Below are 24,206 nucleotides of genomic sequence, written 5' to 3'. Positions count from 1 at the left end.
CAATTTTGACAGCTTTCATAAGAAGCTTGTCAGAGCCCCACGTACACCAACAGACTCTGTAGCTGTCTTTCTCTGCAATCCTCTTCTGCAGCCTCTTCCACCGCACACATCTAAGGATTTGGCTGCCCATGTTTGTGGTCTGCTCTAATCTAGTGATGCTATGTAACCGTTAACCACACTCCTGTGAAAACTGCTGAGTTGTGAGAAAGACCCGAGAGAAGCCTCATCGGGGGCCTCTGCTTGTGCACGCCATGCTCCCTGGCCCTCGCACTTCGCTGCCCAGCCCTGGCTTTGCTGGCCAGCTGGACCTGGGACCAGCCTGCTGCTACTCACCTGCGCGGTTACCTGGGCTTCTGGCTGCTTCTGGCTGACCTGGAGGTCGCTGCTGGAGCTGCTCTGCTCTTCTTGCCCGGGTCCCATGGGCCGTGCACCTCGTTACAAGGACCTGGCCCCTGCCTGCCCCACGGTCCCCGGCAGCTCGCAGCCTGCCTGCCCGCTGGAACAGCCCCACATTGCTGCTCCTCACACCGCGTGCTGCTGCCGGGCCTGTTCTGAGCTATGTTAAAGTCCTTAGTTTCCTGGCAAACAGCTGTAGGGATTCCTCAGCTTGTAAGAAAGATTATTTGAGGGCAGATTTAAAAGTTGTTTTTACAGACGCCACAAACTAAGTGGCTAGGATGCCTTCTGCAGTTTCCCACTGGTTGCACATTACAACAATGAGCCTCTGTCCACCCATTTAGGAATAGAGTTACTGCCAGATTTAAGTGCAGTTCCAGCACGAGGCAGCCCCAGGCTGGTCATGCCACAGGGGCACTTTCTGCAACAACCACAGTACTGCTGCTGCCCTGCATTGCTCCAAAAAATTTTTCTTTTTCCCTTTCTTTGCAGATATTTTTTTCTCCCTCTCTGCCCTCAGTTTGTTGTCACCTTTCATACCTTTAGCTGTTTAAGCAGGAACCCGAATGCCTCAGAGTGTGTGCCTTAACTCCTCATCTGGCTGTGAAGCTCCGTGAGCAGCCACATGTCATTGCAGAATTAACAAGGAAGGAAATCTATATCCCTTTACCCTCAGTGGCCAGACTGCTGACAAATTTTGCCCTGCACTGCAGATGCAATCCAATTATTGCAATGAACCCAATCAGAAATAATTAATAAAAATATTCTAATGCATATTGGGAAGATCATCCACCAAACCAGGGCATTTTTTTTTCTTCTCTTGTTATATTGCTACACTCAGCAGCTTCATAGCTAATAAGTTACAAAGCCTTAGTTTCCTTAATTTCAACTGCTAATCCCTTTTGACAAGGCAGAAGTAGATACAACTAATGTCAGATGATTATGAAGTCATTCACAGTACTCTCAAATGGAAACTGTAAGAGGAGCCATGAGCTATGGTTACCACTGTTACATTACTTAAGTCACTTCTTTGATTGTATTTGTTAATTTTCCTGCTGGTAAGATTTGCTTAGCAAACACCTATGTCCTTTGTGCCCTTTGTATCTGATTAATGCTAAATGTTCGCAGTGGGTGAGTGACAGTGCAAACCATCTCTCATTTTCTGGGCGTTTATCTTCCAGGAAAGCACTGCCTTCAGACACACTCGTGGGTCATTACCCAAGTTAATTCAAAACATCAACTAAATGGCCTATAATTGCAATGATTTACATGTAAATGCTGGGCTGTAACTCTACCATTTTTCCTACCACAGGTGCACAGTGCAGAGCGTTCAGCTCACACTGCCTGAGCTGACGTTATGCTGGAGACCTCGTAGGTAAGAGTTCATTGAACTCAGTTTGCTCCTTTTGCTGTGTTTTCTGCTTTGCAAACACAGTTGTCAAATGAATGTAATTGCTAGCACAGGGTTGTTGTTTTTTTCCTGTCAAGGAGCAAGAGGACTTTATGAAGGTTTAAAGATCTAAACAAAAGGTCAATTGGCATAATCAACAATTTAAGTAACAAATCTATTATTATACTTTCAATTTCATTACCCAATTAATGATTCCTTCCCCTGGGTTAGAATAGTCATTTCAGTGCGCAGAGCATGGTGATTCTCAATAGCCACGTACATTTTTTATGGCCAAGGTAACTCATAACACAAAAAATCCAAAGGACATAATGGTTACTTTGTTCTCCAGGCATCAGTCATGTCCTCCTTTAAATTAGAAATGTGGGTAATAGAACACGGGGAATAAACATCTAATATGGAAATGAACTTGAGTTGGGACGTTTATGTGCAAGCACATCGTTTTGCACAATATTAGTTGAAACTAGCAGGAAACATATTCTGGCAATGCTCTTGGTCACGGTTCAAAATAGTTCCCCCTCTTCTGCAGCAGTGAGGGGGGAGAACAGGGACAGCGAGGGAAGGCACGTTTCAGCAACAGAAAACAGAACGAAGCTGACTCTCATGCCTTCTCTGCTGTTGTAAACCAAACCCCGTTCATCTGAAATGATTTTGTTTAAAGACACTACACTGAAGATCCTCTGGAGTGACTGAGACAAGATACCAGCCTATTCTGCCAACAACTCCCCCAGGAGTCAAATCATGCATTTTTTTGTTTTCCAGTTTTATGCTAATCATAATTGCCTTTTCCCACTGAACCCCATATATTGCTGATATATTGTGCATAGATTAGCCATAGTAGTTTGTCACTGCTTCTTAATACTGAATTTAAACATGGTCTAAGCAGATAAGTAGCAAACTGTTTACAGATGCAGAACTGAGAGTGTAATTAACCATCCTGCTTAATGAGGTATTAGTGGGTAGCACCCAAGAGCTTGAGGATATGTATAAAATATGCTTTCACCTACTTCTCAGACTTTGCTCTGGTCAGTACCTCATCAAACTGAGCTCTCAAAAACAAACAGCAGCAAATCCTGTTAGGAAGTAAAGCTTCAGAATTTGTTAAAGATCCTGAGTCACCTGTGCAGGCTAGCACAGGACTGGCAGGATTTTCCTCCCACCCTAGGGTAAGAGAGGTCCAACATCAGGCAGCCTTTGCCCTCAGGCCCTGGATTTGAAGGTTTTCTGCCTCTCAGAAAATCTGGGCATACTTCAAAGCCTCAGGAGTGCTGTGGCCTCTAGAGATGCACCACCAAGAGGCACGCACAGGGGCAGATGGGCACAGCCATGTTATGATCTAACTCCACCACCGAGTAACTACACAGGCTGCTTCTCCACCTAAGGAACAACTTGTAGCCAGATGGCAGCAGGAACCCCGACAGTGTGCATGAGGACTGCTGACATATTCCTTCAAAGACAGAAAATGTGCTAGAGCTAGGAACTACTGTGAGTTTATTGTATACACCGAAGCCCTATTTACTCATCTGAAATTTGGGTAAAAATATTTTTACATATCTAAATCCACACCACCTGGCAACATAACGATGCATTATTGATGAAGATAATATACACACACACTCACAAAATCTCAAGGCTTTAGGTCAGAATTGCTTGCACAAGGTGTCCAGAAATTTATATCAAATGGCTGCACTGTGTTTCCTCACGTGGGCTGTATTTCATAGCTACTCCTGGGGCAACACAAGGATCTCACTGATGCTGGCCCTGCACTGAGCTGGGGAACCTGATGACCTCCAGAGATCCCTTTTGACCTAAATTATTCTTTGATTCTATGAATCTGTTTGAAACATAAAACAAGGTAGACTCACCAAAATGGCAATGTCCTCTGTAAAACAAGCTAGCAAGTGTTTGGCCTTTCCTGGATAAGAGGTATGTTATTTAATACCCTTCCCTTCCTCAGTATCAGGTGAACTCATCTGTTTACAGTTGCATAACATCATTAAAGTTTCAGCTTCTGAAACTTTAAATACAAAGAGGTGATAAACTAAATATGCAAGAGAACCTGGGATTAGATTCCACTGACCTTCACGAACTCCTTCAAGTAATTTATATAAATGAACCTACTTATTATTCATAAAAACAAAATGCCTGAAAAAATGTAAATCCAGGGCTACTACTGAATTTTGCAGCTGAGACCAGAGCTAGTCCATTAGGGCCATAGCCAGTACTTCATCACACTGCCAAGTCCACTGTAGTGCCTGAACTGCTTCTAATTGTCTCAAAACTATTTTCTTTCTAATCATTTGGGGGAGTACTGGACTTTTGTTTTAGTCAAATTATAGTGTATTAAGTGCACAAGTGTACACTAGTGTACTTTGTGTAAATGCTATACCCCTTTATGCTTCATTGCACTAGAACTGCACAGGGACAAACCAACTGCACAAGAATGCATTAAATCTAACTGTGCTTTTCTTCTAGTCCTAAGTAACACGATGAAGCTATTTTTAATTTCTGTGCAGCAGCAAGTCTTAAAGGAGCTACATGTGATCTAGCTTGCATTTTAAAGAGGGAGAATACGAAGAGAAATTTGTAAAAGCTGCACAGTGCCAGACACACAGATGGTGAGGGCTGGAGCTGGGAGATCCCATGGCTTGGCCTTGTTCTCACCCTCTCCCATTGCCATTCATAGAAGATTGTCATCTTTTAGAGGAAGGGTTTCTGCGCCAGCCCATAGGGGTATATTCACGGTGACTAAAAAACAGCTTAGGATGCTTTCCTTTCCCTCATCTAACTAGAAAGTTAAAGCAGAGGGAGAGGGAGAGAGAGAGAGAGATGCTCTGCCAGGACACAAATCAGGGTGGTCAGTGATGTCCTGAAACGCCCTCAAGGCAAACTTGTCCTTTCACAGTCTGCACAGAGATCCCAGCCCCTCCAAGCTCACCTTCTGACAGTGCTTTGGAAATACCACCAAGGGAAAGTCTGTGCTGAGTAAAATGGCACTGCAATGCGTCAGGACAGAAAACCATGTCTCTTTTGTGTTCATGAATCTATTTTAGAGTTATGTTGACCTTTACAAGAACCTTTACTTAATAACACCTCAATTAAAGGTACTGGGTCAGAGACTGTACACTTTCTAGAGAAGACAGAAGGTGGACAGTGGACTCGGCATTAAACTGAAATGTCACTGTTAGCCCATAGGAAACGGCTAAACAAGATGTTATTCCAGGTAACACATATTGTAGAAGAAAGATGAAGGAAGCAGAACTAATAATTTCTTCTCTGTTGAAGTGAGATGCTTTTAGTGAGGAGTCATCCATTCCCATCAGTCAGCTGTGAGTCGTTTTTACTTCCATCTCCATTTTATAATTTCTTAACGCAAAAAATGCAAATAATTTCATTAAAAAAGATTCAGCCAAATTATCTATACCTTTTCATCAGTTTAGGTCTTTAAATGCTGAACATGCATAGCTGTTCTTTTTCTCGCATCCTTTATGTCTCCTTTCTTTTTCATGCTTCATACTCCTCTCAGCAAACTAACTGTCGCTAAAAGGAGAGATTTAACTCAGTGGCACAGAACTGGCTATGTTAAAAGTGCCTGGTTTTGGGTCTCTGAACATGCCCATTACTGAAAGGGTATTTCTAGAAGCCAGCACAATCTGTCTCAGTTTGTTGTTGCACTTCACTGCTCAGAAACTAAAAAGTGCTGATCTTACGTTTTCTTTGACTAGCTCAATTTCTGGATGTTAAGTAAATATCTTTACCTTGGTAAGTGGAACAGATCCCATTTTGCGAATAAACTAAATGTAGGAAATAGGCCTAGAAGAGACCTCTTGAAGTATCAAGCCACAGAATCATAGAATCATTAAGGTTGGAAAAGACCTCTAATATCACCAAGGCCAACCACCAACCCATCACCACCATGCCTACTAAACTATGTCCTGAAGTGCCATATCTACAGGTTTTTTGAACGCTTCCCTGCACATCCTGTTCCAGTGCTTCACAACTCTTTCAGTAATTTTTCCTAATATGCAATCTAAACCTCCTCTGATGCAACTGGAGGCCATATCAGGCTTCCCACCTCCAGCCAACATAATATACAATGTTGGTGCTAACCAGCTCCATTTCAAAACCTTGTATGTCAGGGTCAAAAGGCCTCAGAAGCTGAGGCTGAGAAATCCAAAGCTTCACATATCAATCCACAAATATACTTTAAAAAGATGTTTAGAGACAAATCTTTCTTCTTTCTATTGACCTTCCTATGTGTGAGTCCTAGCATTGATAAGGATTTCCCCCTGCAGCTAACTGCTCGGTCTTTATCCGTGCCCTAAGCTGGTCCACGCCATGCAGAAGAGGCAGACTCCTGCCCTCCGAGCAAGTGAAGAACCTGACATGTATTTGCATGAGGGAAGAGCAGAGATGAAGCATGGTCACATTGGTATCCTCATTTTGGCAGCTGCTAATTATGGATCACTTGACCTGGCGATTTTAACTTCCTTTTACTGGAATATGTTATGTGTAATTACTATCAATACAACACTGAAAAGGTTTCTAGGGCAAGGGGAAGGAATGGGGTTGAATGTCTTGATTTTTTCTTTTTTCCTGTAAAACGTCTGGCAAAATTTGGGAGTGCTACAACACAAAGATCAGAGGTTGTCTTGAACCCTCTGCTCTGTCTAAAGATGAAAAGCAAACAGGACAGAAACCCTTCTGAACTTCAGCTTTATGGTGTTATAGAGACCAAGAAAATAAAAAAAAAATCCAGCAGCTCCAGCAGTCACAGCAGCAGTGCCGGGTGGTGCACAGTAGAAGGTGTCTTATAGCACTGCGCTTCATTTTTCGTCAAACCAGCTTTCTGCAGCTGGAGTAGGAGAGAAGACTGTGATCCCTGAGTTTCACGCAGAGGTTAATGCTGGCAGTGATGTTACCTTTGCAGTGCATGTCAGCACTTTTGCAGCTGGGAGCCTTCTAGATCTATTCTCTGAGTTGAGTAAGGATTTAGGGAGTACACAAAGGGGAAAAGGCTCCCTGAACCCTGACACCCCTGCAATGGTCACAAGCCAATGAGACTCTCCTAGAAGTCTTACATATATATGTATGTACTCAGCACCTAATGCTCTCAGCTTGTCCTAGAAAGAAATTCTTTATTTCTGTAAGGTGCCACTGAGAATTTTGGGGGGAAGAGTTTGATTTTCCCTTTGTTTGTTTAATCCAAAGGGTACAGAAAGAGATGTTGAGCACAAAAAATTTGCCCTTAACCTTAATTTCCCCAAAGTCACTGAAGTATAGTAATGGAAGGAGTATACTTTAAGCTTCCTTATCTCTCCATACTGCAAGTTATAATTGTTGTGGATCTTTCTAAATCACATTAATTCCTTTGTCTGTACAGAGACTAAAAATTGTTAACTGATAATTATTATGTCTTTTTACCTTTTAATTAAAAAGTTAAGTGCCATGGGTAAATGCCAAGTAACATCTGAATGCTACACATTTTCACATCCTCTGGCTTCTGCAGAACAGAGCCAATCAAAGAGTCAAAGCCCACAGGATTCTTCTGGCTTTGGAAGGTTTAGGAAATTTGGCTTAAACTGAGAATGCGTTTCTTTACACCAAAGTTAAGGACACATCTGTGAATTACACCCTTCAAAATTCTTTGGTCAGACTGAAGAATTGACATATATTTGGGTGGGTTTTGGTTTTTTTCTTATGACTGAAGATGACTCACATGGTACACAGTAAGTCATGTCATGCAACTCTCCTGAGAAAAGACTCAATTTTTCCAAATTATATTTGATATTTTTGTGACAATGACAGCAATAAGATTTTGTTGGAACCATTGACTCATTCCTCTTGCATGGGAACAAAGGTTAGCTTGTAACAATGGCCCTGAAGCCCAGACCTTCAAAGGTATTTTGTTGCTTAACTACCCCCAGCCATTAGCTTCTTAATTAAAAGGTAAAAAGGCATGCTAATGGGAATTAAGCCTGTGGAAATTGTCTTTTTTCTATATTTAAAATTTTTCACCTGGGCAAATTAGCTGATATGTATGATATGACCAGTCATACATCACATTGTGCCTATGGCTATGCTTGTTAAATCTATTACTATCAAGGAGCAAACCACAGCCTGTAATTTCAGCATATTCTCTGTAATTAAGGTCGTGTTCCAGATCTCCTTTTATTTTGCACTATTCAAAGGCACATATCTTTCTGAAATGAAAGCTTTCCATTTGAAATCAGCGTCCTTGATTTCAGCTGCAACATGGACTTTTTTTTCAGAAAGTTTGCATGAAATATTTCCTTCTTTTTAAAAATTCAGAGTGTAAAACCAGCAAGAGGCATAGGTTTCACTTCAGTGTACCAATCTCAAGTGCTGGGAAACTTTAGTTTTTGCAGTCACAGTCAAAATTCAAATATATTCTGCCAAAGAGAGTGGCTCTGCTTTGATGGAATATGAAAAACCTTTCAAGACACAGCTATATTTTCATTTTGTTCTTTTTGAGTTTGATTTGATTTGAATCAAATTTTGACTGAAACACACAGCAGCCTAAACGGTCATCTTCCTCTGCACTCTATGTTACTGTCTCTTCTGGAGCAATTCTGCAGCTAACCATACTTCTGATAAAACCACTTCACTTTGTAGACACCTTCAGTGGTGGGTTCTAAAGTAAAGCAAGACTGTGCAGTTGTGTGTCATTGGCAGTTACAAAGATGGGAATGTACAATTAGCTCTTTCGTTACATGTGACACACGGTTCTCCAATTATGGATTGCTCAGTCTTGCAGAGAAGAGCTGTCTTCAGTCCCCTTGTACAGGTGAAACTCCTTGGAAGCCTGTGAGCATTTCTGTTTCAGGATCCAGCTCAGGTGCTCTCCTCTCTTCTGAGTCTTTCAGATAAGTGGGAGTAAAACGCAGTAAAATTGCAGTCATATGCCAGCAGACAAGACTGAACACATACTGATTGCAGACGTGATGAATAAGAAGGTGGTATTTTAATAGTCAATTTTCAGAATATAATGGCTCTTGAGAATAGATTAGCTTAGAACATTTTCTCTATTTAGAAGTGTCACTACTTGGCTGTGCACTTCAGTAAGAGCTGAGCTTTACAGCACCTTGAAGTTAAAGGATTGCCATAGGTTAGAAAGACTGCCAGCGAAGTGGTACCTCAAAAGTAAAACCTGGTGCCACCAGACAGCATAAACGACAGACTATAAATAAAACAGATGCTAGGGTTATCTTTATTCTAAGGTCCTGAAAAGGTCAAGTTGCTGCTGCATTTCCAGAACTTAAGACATGTCAAATTAAGCCAGCTCATAAATGAAAGCATCAGAGCTCAGGTTGCACCTGAGATTCGGAGGTATCTGTGTGTCTGTGTGTGTGTACATTCAAGAGCTGTTAAGTTCAGTAAGTCCACACTGAGAAGTAGGAGAGGCACACAACATTTCAGCCCACAGTTTATATCTAGATTGCTTTGCCTGGCTATGGAAGTTTTCTCCAATGTATGATTTGCAAACCTGGGAGGCAGGGAGCAAGATCAATTCAGAGGGAAGGGGAGAACAGATGCATCTCTGTGGGTAAGTGGCTTTCACTGGGGAGAGAGGAGTCCTGTGCTCACTCAGGAGCCTGTCTGAGGGAGGCTTATGCATCTTATACTGCGACTACATGCCATAATACATGCAAGTTGTCCTCAGAGCAGAGAGTCATTGCATGGAGGGCACTGCCATCACCATCAGCGTCCTTGCTTTAGAAGAGACCATGCCTGGTGCTGTATTTGAACAGAGTAGCACCTGGCTATGAACTCAAGTTTAACACAGGGCCCTGAGAAGGGAGGGATTTCCACCCTCCTCCACCTCTCCCACCAGCTAATCTGGGCAGCTCATTCCTCAAAATGCCAATTCATGTCAATCCTGCAGACAGGTACTGAACTGGGACCACAGGAATGTCCTGCAGTGGCTGGGCACTGCGGTGAAAGCACGGGGCTGAGCGCTGTGGGACTTCTGGGCTTCGCCAGGCACAGCTCAGTGTGCTCTCCAGCACGCCTCTCTTGGAAGCTGTGAACTCCTCAAAACAGGTCAGAAAATAAAAACATTGTATGTTCCACTGCTGAATCTAGTGTAAAGAGACTTCTCTGCTAACACGCTTCTCTGTGCATAGCGGAGTGCATGGCCTGAATTATCACCATGAGATTTTCTGCTTGAATTTGACACATTTATTTTGATGATGAAGAGCGAGACAAATATGACTCCTATCAGTGTCAAAAGGAACTGAAAAGATTTGCTTGCAGTGGTCTGTATCACCATGTGATTATGAGCCCTTTGGTCAGAAATAGCCCTTTAATAATTTGTGCTAGCATTGTGCCTTGTACCCACAAGCTGACAGACCGATGGCACTCCTTTCAGAACACAAATACGAATGCAGTGTACCCACAATTACTTCTCACTGGAAAATGTCACATAATGCATAGTTTCTTCAGCGGCTAAACTTCATCGTATTTACTTTGGTTCCTTACACTGTACTGACACTTCTGAAGATACTCACGCAATGAACTCTCACCATGCTTATTGCCCACTTGGACCACTCACAAGAAGAACTGGGACAATTAATGTCCATTTTAAAAAATGCCAGATGCCAGGGGAGGTCCTGGGAATAATAATGTAATGAAAGAGGACCAAAGACAATGTTTTAAATGAGGTCTTCCCCCTCTTTTGTTATCACTAGTAATCTGGAGAAGCCTCAAAAAAAAAAGGGGGGGGGGGAGGGGCACAGGTGTTCACATAATGCTGCGAGCCCTCTACTTCCCTGCAAGACTGGGATCCCAGATATTCTCACTCACAACCAAGACCGTGAAAGTCACAGTAGCTGGCTCAGGCTAGTAATCGCATCAGCAACTGAGAAATGCACTGGCTCTTACCTTGTCAGGGGCCAGTGAGTTTCTCCAGAAGAAGGATAAATCACAATTTAGCATTTTATTGCTGCCCAGAAGGGCAGCAAGTTTCTGAGCTGATACAATAACATGTTTATCAGTCCAAGTAAATGGATATGAATGGATTCCCAAAGCTAGGCAGGTAAGGTCTCGCCAACCTCGGAGCTCAAGTGAAATAAAAGGCAGTGCTCTTCCTTCTTCTTCAGAGACGATTCACCTCTTTTGTGGGTGGGGTCTCCAGTGCCTGTTTTCAGTGCCCTCAGCTTCCTCTGCTTTCCTAGCACCCTGAAGGAAGCAGGAGGCAAACCATGCATCTTCCACTCTCCTGCTATCAAACCCCATCCCAGCTTGTCCCCCTCCACATTTCACCCCCTTCTGCCTCATACCCCACATCCACAGCCATGTGCAGGCCCTGGTAAAAAGTCTCTCTCTACATCTTTTTTCTAAGCACCTTTTACATATTGGAAGGCCGCAATAAGGTCTCCCCATAGCCTTCTCTTCCCCAAGCTAAACAGCCGCAACTCTCTCAGCCCTTATTTACAGGAGAGGTGTTGCTGTCCTCTTCTCATTTTTGTGGCCCTCCTCTAACAGGTCCATGTCTTTCTTGTACTGGGGACCCCAGAGCTGGACGCAGGACTCCAGGTGAGGTCTCACAAGAGTGGAGTAGAGGGGCAGAATCACCTCCCTCGACCTGCTGGCCACGCTGCTTTTGATGCAGCCCAGGATGTGGTTGGCCTTCTGGGCTGCGAGTGCACACTGCCATGTCATGTCCAATTTTTCATCCACCAGTACCCCCAAGTCCTTCTCCACAGGGCTGTGCTCAATCCCTTCATCCCCCACTCTGTATTGATACTGGGGATTGTCCTAACCCAGGTGCAGCACCTTGCACTTGGCCTTGTTGGACTTCATGCGGTTCACACAGACCCCCACTCCTCAAGCCTGTCAAGGTCCCTCTGGATGGCATCCCTTCCCTTTAGTGAATCAACTGCACCACTCAGCTTGGTGTCATCTGCAGACTTGCTGAAGGTGCACTCAATCTGTCGGTCTATGTTGCTAATGAAGATATTAAATAGTATTGGTCCCAGTACAGATCCCTGAGAGACACCACTCATCACTGGTTTCCACCTGGACATTGATCTGTTGACTGTAACTCTTCAGATATGGCCATCCAGCCAATTCCTTATCCATGTAACAGTCCATCCATCAAACCCATGTTTCTCTAATTTAGCATCAAGAATATTGTGGGGGACCCTATGAAAGGCCATAGATCTTACCTTGTCTACTGATGCAGCCACTCCATTGTAGTAGGGGACTAGATTAGCCAGGCAGGATTTGCCCTTGGTGAAGCCATGTTGGCTGTCTCCAATCACCTCCTTGTCTTCCCTATGTTTCAACATGTCTTCTTGGAGGATCTGTTCCATGATCCCCCTGGGCACACAGGTGAGGCTGACTGGTCAGTAATTCCCACGGTCCTCATTTTGACCCTTTTTAAAAATGGATGTAATGTTTCTCCAGTCACCAGGGACTTCATCTGACTGGCATGACCTTTCAAATATGATGGAGAGCAGCTTGACAACTGCATCAGCCAATTCCCTCAAGACCCTGGGATGTGTCTTGTCAGGTCCCATGGATGTGTGTATATTCAGGTTCTTCAGGGGGTCTTGAACCTGATCTTCACTTTCAATGGGAGGGACTTCATTCCCCTAGTCACTGCCTTGAGGTTCAGGGGCTTGAGACATAGGGGAATAGAGATTACTGAAATTACCGAAGAGAGATTATCGAAAACTGAGGCAAATAATTTGTTGAGTACCTCAGCCTTCCCCATGTCGGTTGTCACCAGCTGTCCCGTTTTGTCGGTTGTCACCAGCTCTCCTGTTTTATTTATGAAGGTGGTACATTTTCTTTAATCTTCCTTTTGTGTCCAACATATGTGTAGAAGCCCTTCTTATTCTTCTCATCCTTTGCCAAATTCAGCTCCAACTGTGCCTTAGCTTCCCTGACCCCATCCCTACACGTCTGGCCAGCTTCCCTGTACTCTTCCCAGGATACACGTCCCCGGTTCCACTGCCTGTGGAGCCTCCCCATCCTCAGGTGGAGGACCCCAGCCTGCTCCGGCTGGGGAAGAGCACTGGAAGGATCGCACAGCCAGGCAGCGGCCATGCAGGCATCAGTCTGCATCCAGACTGACGGCCATGGCAGCGGTGAGGGCAACGGGATGGCTCCACGTGCCCCTCCATCACTGTGCATCTGCTGATGGGTGGGACGGGAGGGGGAGGCTGCAGTGCCTGTGTCTCTGCAAGTCAAAAGGGAAAGGCGTTTTCCAGAAAGGTCTCACAAAACTTCTTTCACTGTCTCTATTGAGTCTGTCCCTGAACATGGATTTTGATGAAGAGGCTGCTGCAAGCTAGTCCCTGGAAGCGGAGAGGTTTGGCAAGCTTCTCGGGCTCTCCAAAATAATGCGTTAACTTTTTTATTGATTTGAGAAAGATTTGAGGGAGTTAAATGCATTCCCAGAGCAAATTGAATCCATATTTCTTCACAGATACGTGAGTCAGAGCATCTGAGTGCGCGTTGCCAAATATAGTAATCGTGCCGCATCAAAAGACAGATGCTGGAGCAGAACAGCACACTTCTCAAAGTTTTGTCTTAATTATTCTTCCAGAAAAATTATCAGAAGGACTCTTTTCCACCTCTCTGCGAGGGCGGCTGATGAAGAAATGCTATATATATCAGCAGAAGCGGCAGTGGGCCTCTCGTCCCGACCTGCCGAGCCCCTCAGCAGCGGGGAGCAAAGCCAGGCGGCAGAGCGGGCCTCGCGGCTTCCACCCTTCAACCCGACCCGCAACGCCTCCACTCGCCTTTTCGGGCGGCCTCCAGCGCGCAGCACCTGAAGGCTGGAGGCTCCCAGGCTGAAGCCGCTGCCTCCCCCGGGGATGGGTTCTCCCTCCCGGCAGGGCACTCCGGGAACCTCCCGCCGGGGAGAGGGGCTTGTGACAGGCGCCTGGGGACAGCGGCAGTCCCGGTGCCGGTCACCGCTGTCTGCCGAGGACGAAGCGCGCAGCGGGGTTCCCGCCTCAGGGCCTCCGCCCCGCCGCCGCCAGGGGGCGCCGCGCCCTCTCGGATCGGGGCGCGAGGGGGCTCGGCGCGGGCGCGGCGCTCATTGGTTGGCGGGGGCCAGGCTGGGCGCGGGGCGCCGCTTCTTAACGGGCGGCGCGGGGCGGCGGGAGCGGCTGTGCCGGGCGGGCTGCTGGGAGCGGGGCTGCCGCGAGCCGGGCTGCCGCGCGACATGAGCGAGGTGAGCGGCCGTTGGGGCGGCGGCTGGGGCGGGCGGGCGGAGGGAACGGCCGCAGCCCCTCGGAAAGCGGCCCGGGAGGCTGGAGCGCGGGGAGCCTGTGGCGCCGAGCGTGGCCGTCGCTTTCCGAAGGGCAGCTGGGGAGGGCCGGGTGGTCCCCGGGCTGGGTGCCCGGCGCGGCTCTGCCGTGCCTCCCGGCGGAGCTGGTGGACCGAGCGGTGCCTCTTCGCTGGGTGGGGAGGCTGAAACGGGCAGCTCCGGTTAAGCCCTGTCTGCTGGCCAACGGCTCTCCACAGGTGTGTGTGCTCCTTCATGGCACAAAGCAAGGCAGCGTTCTGCCCTTTGAAGGACCATGTGCGCCAGTGGAGAACCGTTCAATCAAAAAACTAATAATTTAAAGGTGCATTTAATGCTTTCCTATGCAGAAAGAAGGATTTAGTAAGTTATGTGAAAGTTATCTGCTGGTGCTCATGGAAAAAATTGCCCTGTCTGTAGCTGGATGTTGATGTAAACTTTATAAATAGTGGCCTGGGAAGGACTGCAATTAAGGGAAGAATGTAAATAGTGCCAAACATGTAAGGATCACTTGTACCCTTGTAAATAAACAAGCTGAAAATTTGTGCTTGTGACTTTTTTTTTTGCAGTGGAAAAGTTCTTTGGGGCAAACTGGTATTCTTGTTATTAGAAGTGTTATTGGGCAGGACTACTTGACAGTGCAGTCAGTCAGATGCTGGGCAGGCTCGGCTGGCAGATCGCCGTTCTCTAGTGCAACTCTTTCTTTGGGAATCAGTGGAGATACCTGTAGTTATGCCTTCCCCAGTGCCTATTTTTGGAGGCTGTTTCCTGTTATAAAAAGACCTGCTGCTTTGTTAACAAATGGGTATTCCTTTCTAAGCAGCACGAGTAATACTGCGAGTGACACCAGGTAACTTCCTACTAGCTGTTGTGCAGGTGTTACACTCTGCTGACCAGTAGCCTGGTCTCCGGTTCAGGGATTTACGAGGAGAAGCTTACATCTTGGATTGCAGGTCAGGCTAAATGGGGAAAGCAGAGGAAATCCTCATTGTGCGTCTCTGCTGCTTGCAGAGATCGGGCAGTCCAGGTGTAATGCACCAGGCTTGCTGTGACTTCTCCTTGGCTGCTGCCCGTGTTTCTATCAACTGGATAGAGTTTGTGCAGTGTGGAGTGGTTTTTGAAGCCATCGTCCCTTTGCCACCCAGGCCAGCTGACGTGTTCTGTGAGATGCAGAAATGCTATTCTACTCTTTAATGATAGTGTTTTGGGGGAAAAGAAATCTTGTGAGGAGTAATGACTGGGTGACACTGCTATACTTACTGTAACTGTGCAAGGCACTCTTCTGTTACAGCCTTGTGCCGGGTTGTATTTGCTCAGTAATTACCCCTGCATGGTTTGAATTAGATTGCTTGCCTTGTGGATTTTAAAAGTCCTGATGAACATTGAGATCATCCCTAATACCAGCACAGGGGTTCTCTATATATAATATATTTCCTTGTGCCTCACAGAACAGTATCCATAGCAAACCCTGAGAGCGGGAAGATGTCTCTCTGGTGCAGCACTGAGCCCCATGTGTGTGACACTTAGTGCTGTACTCAGTCTTCAGTGTTGCTGTCACTCATTCAGCTGGCAATATTGGAGAGTTGATCAGTTGCAGCTCCAACGAAGAAAAGCTTACTTGCTTTTTCTTGCCTGTCAGCTATTACTCAAAAGATGATTCTTTTTGCAAAAGGTAGATGAATGCAACTGGACCACCCCAAACCACCTCACTGCAAAAGACTGTTGTTAAAAAATGAAGCAATAAAAATTAGCAGAAAGCAAGCTGCTTAGACATTTGCATGCTGTATTTGGATGGAGGTCTTGGTGGATTTCACTTGTAATGCTGTAACTGGAAAATACTATTTTCTTTGTTTTAATCTGCTAGAAAATCTGAGGACAGAGTGATTGAAAATAGGCTCAACTAGAGCCATCAAAAGATTATCCCAGGCAGAATGGGGTTAAGAGGGTGGGAAGATTTTTTGCTTTATGTTAACAGTTGTCTGGATTTGAGTGGAGCTTGAAACGCAGTTGCAGAAATCTGAGAGCTTTCATATCTCAAGTTATTTGCTGAGACTTTGCATGGATTCCTATTTTACTGCTTCAAACAAAATTACTGTATTTCTTCTTTATGGGCAGTGATTACCAGTCTTATACTGGAGAAAGCTGAACAGGAAGCAGCCATTCATCTGACTATAGTTTTTTATTTTCTAGCATCAACTTATGTTTTTCAAGAAGGATAAAGAACTTTTCTACAGAAAAAACTATGCTTCTTCCTCTGCCATATTTGTCTGCAAATGTGTTTAAGATTCTTAGTCTGCTGGGCAGAAGTCTGGCCCTGTAACTAGTTACCGGGAACCTGAGGTGTAAGAGTTTACTTAGTAGCATTGCAAAACTTGATAAGTGCTTCTTGCAGCTTGGTTTTAGTGGCAGATAGATCACTTAACTGTATGGGGAACTTCTCGGGAATGTCACTATATACTGAAATGCATTTTTAGGTGCTGAAGTAGCTTTGAAAATCTATCCTCAAATAAGAGGAGCCTTTTCTTAGGTCTGTAGGTGTTTTCTGTTATTTTTAGTGAGCCTAGAGAGAAGAGCCACGCTGGACAATACCAGCTGCTGTTGGTGAGAAACCATGAGATGCAGCCCTGCTTCCATTAAAGATCTCTGGTCACATAGGGTGAACTGGGGGAAGCAATGGTGTGTAATGGGCTCATAGACAAATGCCAAATGGCTATTCACAGCCAGTAGTTTTACCAGTGAGCCTCCAAACTCACAACTGGCATAAACTTGATTCACCACAGGGAATCCTGTCATCTTATCAGTAATTTAACTATCTGACATGTTGCAGATGATGTCTGATTATGGTGACAGTATTCCCCTGGCATGAAGGTTTGCAAGAATCATTTTATCACACAAACATTTTTATGACATTCACTGCCACTCTTGCCTTCTGTGTTGAATGATTCTGGCTGTCATCAGGAATCGGGTCTGGACTTGGGAAGGAGTGCACTTAAACAGTATGATGTTACAGCCCTGGATGCTGTTCCAGTGGTTCAGGGATGAAGCACATGTGTAAGCAGTTAGAGCTTAAAATATCATTAGCAGAGATTGCCTTGTTGGATGTGTTTATTTCCTTTTGATATTAAAGGGTCGGAGTGGTATTGCTGGTGTAGGGGAAGAGTTAAACTTTAACATGTGGTATTTAGGTGTCTGACTTTGGGAGAGCCATTCAGGAAATCTATCTAATCAGCACACATGCCTGAGGCACTGTGATTTAAGAGACGAACTTGCGCTGGGAGAGCCTTACACAATGCGAGTGAAGTGCTGTACTGATTGCAAGGGTGCTGATGTGCACCACCTAAAGCTGTCGGTCAAAAGCTGCCTTATATATTTGAGGAGCAGCCTAGCTACCAGACAGTGACAAGAATATTCTAGCTTTCCTTATGAAACAGACATAAAGCAATCAGGCACATGAAATTTGTAAGACAGAAGAGAGCTGTTAGGGGTTTGACTCTGTAGGGTGCTTAGGTCTTAGTCGGGGAGGCAAAGAGCTGGGGACTTGATCTCTGCATAAATATAGGATTTTTTTGGTCAGGCTTTGAATACAAAGAACACCGGGTCTTGTTGTTTCTTTAAGCAAGCTCTTTGCCTTGTGTTGTCTCTGGGCTGTTGAAAACTGCAGCAACTGATATGTTATGTCCACCTTCAAAGGGAGCATGAAGGGTGCTCATGTGTCCTGTAATACAGGTGTGCAGCTCATTTGTGGGGGGGAGGGGGGGATGAGCTGCAGACAGCTCTCCTCCGCAGCTTGGAGTACTGAATCTTTGTTTTGGAGCTCAGATCACCTTCAGTGGGAGGTACACAGGCAGCCAACTTGGCAAAGATGGAGGCTTCACTGTGAAGTCAACATGGCCTAACACTGGAGTCAAAGACATTTTTCTGAAAATTGAGCTTTGCCAGTGCTTGAGGTGTGTAAGACACTAATCACCAAGGCAGTCTATGCTGGGGCTGTTTTCAAAACCAGTAATAACACACAGACTGGTGGTTTGGGCATGCCCCTAAGCTGGCAGAGTATTTCATCTGGGTTGAGGGAGAACCTGGAACATGTCCCTGTCACTCTGGACAATTGTGTTCACCAGAAGGCTGCTGGAGAAAGAGAGGGTATGTCCAAGTGTGAAATACTAGGTGTACATGGAGGCTTCTGTCTGAAACTGTAGCTGCTTCAGGTAGTTCAATGGGGAAGCTGGGGTTCTTTCATGGGCTGCTCTCCTGAATTCAGTTGAAACCATTCCACTGAAATGGTATTTAGGGTCTTAGAATCAGACATCTGCAAACACTGAAGTGAGGATTGTATAGTAATAATCCTGATGGCACTAAATCAGAAAGCTGGTGTTTATACAGGGAAAACATGCCATGTTTGTTTGGAGGACCTCCTGTTCTCTTGTGTGGTGCTTGTAGTCCTGGGGGGGTGTCTGAGCCAGCCATTAGGGAGACGCTTCTAGACGCATTTTTCAGATACTGCCATGGACCCCAACTGTTAACTTTTGGCCTCACTGAGGTTATACCCACAGTGGGTACAAAAGTGTATAGATCTAAAAAGTGCAGCAAGAACATGGCAGGGTGGAGGAGGAGATTCTGCAGCTGCTATAGGATGGGGGTGGGACAGATAAGGCGCATGAACATCAGTTTTTAATTTTAACTCACATCTGTTTATTAGCTGAGTGGTAAATTGCAGCTCAAAAGAGGAGGAAGGGAGAATAATAAGTTTTAGATCTGTCACTTTGCCTACTCCTTCCATCACTCTGGTTTCAGTGGGATCAAGCATCTTCTAAAATAGCACTTAGAAGTGATGTTGGAAATTGATCTCAATTTGGTGGAACTGGCAGACATGCTGTTTAGAAAGAAGCACACTGATTTTCTTGCAATATATAGAATGCCAACAGTCAAACAACACAACACTTTATTAAAGGACAGTTAGCTTTAATAGTATACTTCAGATATCATGCTTCCCTGTAAAAGAGTAACTTAAAGCAAAACCTCCTGCATTCATAAAACAGGAAAACTCTAGCCTTCATTCTGCTATACTTGATAACAGTATATCATTTCAGGTTGCAAACGTTTATTTTTTTTCTAGTCCAAGATCCCTGAATTTGTAATGCATTGGCAAGTTTATAAGTCATCTTCCAATGGTTTCTACATTAACTAGATTGTGCTAATCATGAAATGTGGTGTATAGTAGCAGTCAACTTTAACAGGAACAGTGGTGGCCTTTTTCTCAAAGGTTGCTAGGTGTTTGTTTATTGATTTGAATAAAATATTTGATTTCCAGGCCACTATTTGCTATTGTCTGTCTTGTTTTTTTGTAGGGAAGACTTGGAAAATGTGTCTCTGTTCACATGTTTTCCTTCTCTCTAGCTGTGCCATAGAAGAACTTGTAATAGAGTGGCTAGGCCTAGACATGGGATATGTAAATCATGACACCCACTTCTTGGCTGAAGAGGATTGCAAGGAGAAGGCTGCGTGCATCAGAGGAAAGCTGTACCTTTCTTCATCCTGTCAGTTGTGACATATCAATGAGCCATGTAATACTTTCTTCTCTGCAAGGCACAGGATCTTCTAATGAGGACGAATAACATACATTCTCCCCCTTTCTAAGAAAAGGTGTTCTGTTTATTTTCAGTTGTTTGGAGATCGGGTTTGTAACAAAAAGATGTAACAGAAGTAGAAACTAGGTCAAGTTGTAACTAACAAATCCTTTTTCCCCTTCTTTCTCTACCTTTAATTAAGAAAATCAGTATTTATTTCTTTTACGGAAAGTGATGGAAGAGACAGACTATATAGGCTACCTTTCTCTAAATAGGAAAATGCATGGCAATCTTGATGGAATAAGCTCAGAGCAGGAAACTCTAGGAGAGCTGCAGTTGTGAAATTTATTACTAATGACAGGATTTGAAGTCCAAGTTTATTCACACTCTCCATGACTGCTCCCCCTGACACCGGACTAGTCTACTTATAGGTAAATTGGGCAAATGTCACATAAGCCAGGTCTTTGGCCAGTGCTATCTCATATGATCAATTCGTACCAACTGGGATATAGCCTTATTTATGCACTAATATGGAATTTGGAGGAAGAAGCACGAATTTAGTCAGAAAAAATGAAAATTGTCTGCCTACATGGCTTGAATATTAGTTACAGCTGAACTGCCTTTCCTGTTAGAGTATTATTTTACAGACACTGAATGTTCTTACATTATCACCTTGGTGTTGTATAGTGCATGAAACATGACCTTAATCAGTGGTGCAGCTGATACTGTGCGTACTGTGAAGGCAGACAGAATGATATTAGAGATCTCTTTCATTAAAGCTGAAAGTACGAAACAAAAGGGGGGGGGCGAAACCTGTGAAAGGTGGTGTCCTTCTGTCTGACTTTGAAGACTGCAAAGATCCTTGGATGGAGACAGCAAGCTTATGAGAAGGGTGGCAGCAGGTATAAGGGTTTCAGAGTTCTAACAATGGCAAAGTATATACAAGTGTATATTTAGTGTCTTTAATGCAGAGTCTTAGTGTCCAAATGCTGCCTGACAGAGAGGTCTGAGCTGTCCTGTCACCAGCTTTACTTGCTGTTCCTTGGCTGGCAGGTTTGATTGTAGCTGTGCTGTGGAGCGAGCTGCCAGCTAGTGCCAGCAGGACTAAAGCTGCAAACCAGAGAAACCTGAACATTTGATTCAGGTTATAATGGCTTAAACTTGGAAGGGATATGCACTGCTGTGGAAGGTCATGTTGGATCACAGCATGAGTCCCCTAGAAGTGAGGGAGAAGAGGGGAGACCTGTAGGGATCCTGGCTAGCTGTACGTGCTGGTGTAGATGTATTTGTAGGGATTTTAGGTGCACATTTTCTGGGAATGATGGAGCATGGTTCAGAAATGCCCAAGCTAGCACTGACTAGGGCTATCCCTGGAAACAGGACAACTCTGTGTTATGCTAAAACTTGTTAAGCTTGACAAGAATTAGCAGGTTTTTCTGGAGTGAATCAGTGAGACAGCTGGAATAGTCATGTAAAGGCAACATCACGTGTAGGAATTAGTAGGATTGCACATGAGAAGCAGTTTTCCACAAAGCATGTTAGTTTTCTACAGGGTGGAGGAAAAACTTTCAAGGAAACTAGGAATCCACATAGCTTCAAAATCACCAGGCAGAGTGCTGGAAAGCAGGCAGTACCCATTGCTAACACCTGGGAATGATTTGCATCTCCATGTGTCCTCTGACCTCCAAAATGAGCCTTGCTGCCCAGCAGGTAGCACTGGTCTGGATGCCTGTCTGTCAGTCTGTCTTGATGATGATTTGTTCTCTATGAATCAAACACCAGAGGAATAAGCAGGTATTGAAATGGTAGTTGGCAGCATTCTGACTACAGGAGAAGACGTCTCTCAAGGAAAAGGCTATCAAGATTATGGTAACTCAGTGGGTGCAAGTGTGTAACTAAGCAGATAAGGCAAAAATTAATACATATGAGGATGATTTCTTGACGACTTTGGTGTTATTAGACCTTATTACAGTGATGCTTGGGATATGAAGGAAGACCAGTGATTTGTGAGTGTTTTTATAGACACCATAACACTTCCCCCCCAAAAATTGACTCTAATGAATTGGTTTCTCATCCAGACTTACTCAGCTGATCCATCCCTGATGGGTGCCATTACACACATACTACTGTACCTTGGTGTCTCTACTAAGAAGCTGCGTGTGTTTCAGCAAAGCCCCCTACCTCAATAGGTAGTAGGGTGAGGCTGGGCTAATCAGATGAAAGAGTGCCTGCTACTAGTGGATGAGGGAGTTGAGCTTTGGAAGTCCAAGGTGGACTTCTCTTTAGAAGGGACCAAACAAGGTGAGTGCAGGCTTCGGTGGACAGAGTGACATAATGTGGTGAAGGAGAGAAGCCTGCCTGAGATGAACCAGAGTGTAATGCCTAGCTAAATGTGAAAACACATTTGAGAATGCTGAAGTCCAAGTTTGGGTGGGGGAGTAAGGGAGAGGTACAGAGGCAGAAAAATAATTCTCATGAAAATCACAAGCATGTCTTTCGTTTGAGTTTTAAGGATTTTTATTCTCTAGCTTGAATGTCTCAAGTAATGGAATTCTTGCTGTCTTTCTCTTTCTCTTTAGAATCCCCAGGATTAAATTACTTCTGTTTTAAAATACTGAATACTCTGGATGTTGACTCTTTTAAGCACAAAATTTTAGAACTAATTAAAGTACTCTGAAGAATGCCTTTTATTTGAACTGAGGAGAGAGTATGTGGTGTTCAGAAAGGAAATCTGAATGGCAGTGAAATCTGATTCCTTGAATTCCAAACATGTATTAGTAAAATGTGATGTAAACGGGGACAGAAGATAAATGGCTACAAGTTAGAAGCATTAACTTGATAGGAAGGAGGAAGAAGAGCATGCTAGGTAAGTGAAGATGGCTAGGCAGGCAGTTTTCTGCAGATGACATTGTGGAAAAATAAGATGTGGCTTCATAGCTGCTTCATACATATCACTGCTCCACTCTCTTCTGACAGAAGCATGCTCACCACTGGAAAAGAGAGCAAACACATTGTTGGCTTGGCACACATTAAAATGCATGTGCCAGCACACATGTACTGAAGTTTAAGCAGGGCAGCCAAATGCTTGAGGCAGGCTAGCTTCATGCCAATTTTAATTTGCCAGTCAGACTTGGCTAGCTATTGCTTCGTTCCTTCAGCATAGTTTGCAAGCTACTGGACAGCACTAACATCCAAGCCAAGCTGTATGGAGCTCCCAAGTTAGATTACAGGAGATCCTCTTTTTTGTTTCACAGGGCTTTTATTCTGAGTGCTGCTTTGTATTCTTTGGTTGGACTAAAAGCTTGGTGTACTTCCATCCTGGAACTGGACTTACGGGACAGATCTGCAGATGCAGGAATGTTGGTAGCAAAGGATCTAGCATTAATACTGTAAATTGCAAAACCCACAAGTCAAATTATCTGAATTCTAGCAAGATCCTTTGCGGTCATGCCATGTAAGCCTTTAATAGGTATTTTTGTCTGACTGCAGTGTGTCAGGCAGCACACAGCTGGGTCTAAGTGAATGTTACTATCTGCTTTCTGTGTTAAACTTCTGAGTAACCTGTCTTCTGTCTAGTCACGGGATGGGTATGTTAGAATATTAACAAAATGAAGGCATGACTTTTCTGGAGGAGCACATTAGGGTCCTTTTTAATGACATTGTGATGATGGTTTGCTGTGTTCATGTGAAGAAGGTGAAGATGTCTAGTTGGGTAACATTCTTTCACTTCATATGCAAGGCACAAAGTGCAGAATGAAGCCTGATACATAATGGGACGCTGAAGACAGAAGGAATGAATGACTACTTGGAGTGGAGAAACTTGCAAGTTTTCATTGAACTTGAATTGGAAAACAGTTCTGTGGAGGGACAGTGTTTGAAACAATGGGGGGGGGGGGGGGGCGGGGCTTTTGCTGACCTGCCTGACCACTTTTTCTCTGGACTTACTCCATGGCTAGGTCAGTACAGGAACTATGAAGCATTTAGTCTTAGGGCAGGTAACCTGATGGGTCTGTCCTGGGGTTGGGGAACCTGGGAACTACCTACAGCTGCTCAGTGAAAATTGCTTTCTTATCTTCTCTGCTACTATTAATAATGAAGCTGACAGCAGCATCATTTTCACTGAGCAGCTGCAGGGCCCTGGGAGCTTCTGATTTGTGGAAATCCGTATTTTTTGGACAGAGCCAGTAACCTGGCTTTTCTTCTGCTTGCTGTATGTGGGCATATTTGATTCTGTCCCTGATTTCTGGCAATCAAGGTGACCTTGTGCATTACCCTGTCCATTTTCCTTTTTAGTATGGCAGGGCTGTTCCTAATTGCTTGGCTGCTGTTTAGACTCAGTGTCAAGACAGCTTTGCTCTGAACTGCATCGCACTTTGAACAAAGCAGCTCCCTCAAAGTCTCAGTGGATCAGTTTTGATACAGATTTGAACAATGTGGGACAAATCCTGTTGAGCGAGGCCCCATTTTGAGGCAGCTTCAGCAGCCTGTTCAGGGTTCCCCTGGTATGAATCTCCTCATGGCAGAGAGCCAGTGATAACAGGTCTGCGTCATCTCA

General features: G+C 44.5%; 1 protein-coding gene across 1 annotated transcript in view; it reads left to right on the top strand.

The window, feature by feature from the left end:
- The first annotated feature begins 13,919 nt into the window (after positions 1–13,919).
- PCP4 (Purkinje cell protein 4) overlaps positions 13,920–24,206 on the top strand; it is a 55,231-nt gene continuing 44,944 nt past the window's right edge. Inside the window, exon 1 of the mRNA XM_075444787.1 lies at positions 13,920–14,015. Coding sequence (XP_075300902.1) covers positions 14,007–14,015 — 9 coding nt within the window. The 5' untranslated portion in view covers positions 13,920–14,006. The remainder of the gene's footprint in view (positions 14,016–24,206) is intronic.

Source organism: Opisthocomus hoazin, chromosome 1 (assembly GCF_030867145.1).
Source record: "Opisthocomus hoazin isolate bOpiHoa1 chromosome 1, bOpiHoa1.hap1, whole genome shotgun sequence".
NCBI classification, from domain to species: Eukaryota; Metazoa; Chordata; class Aves; order Opisthocomiformes; family Opisthocomidae; genus Opisthocomus; species Opisthocomus hoazin.
The sequence above is the reverse complement of the archived record's forward strand: the minus strand, read 5'-3'. Positions and strand labels throughout refer to the sequence as shown.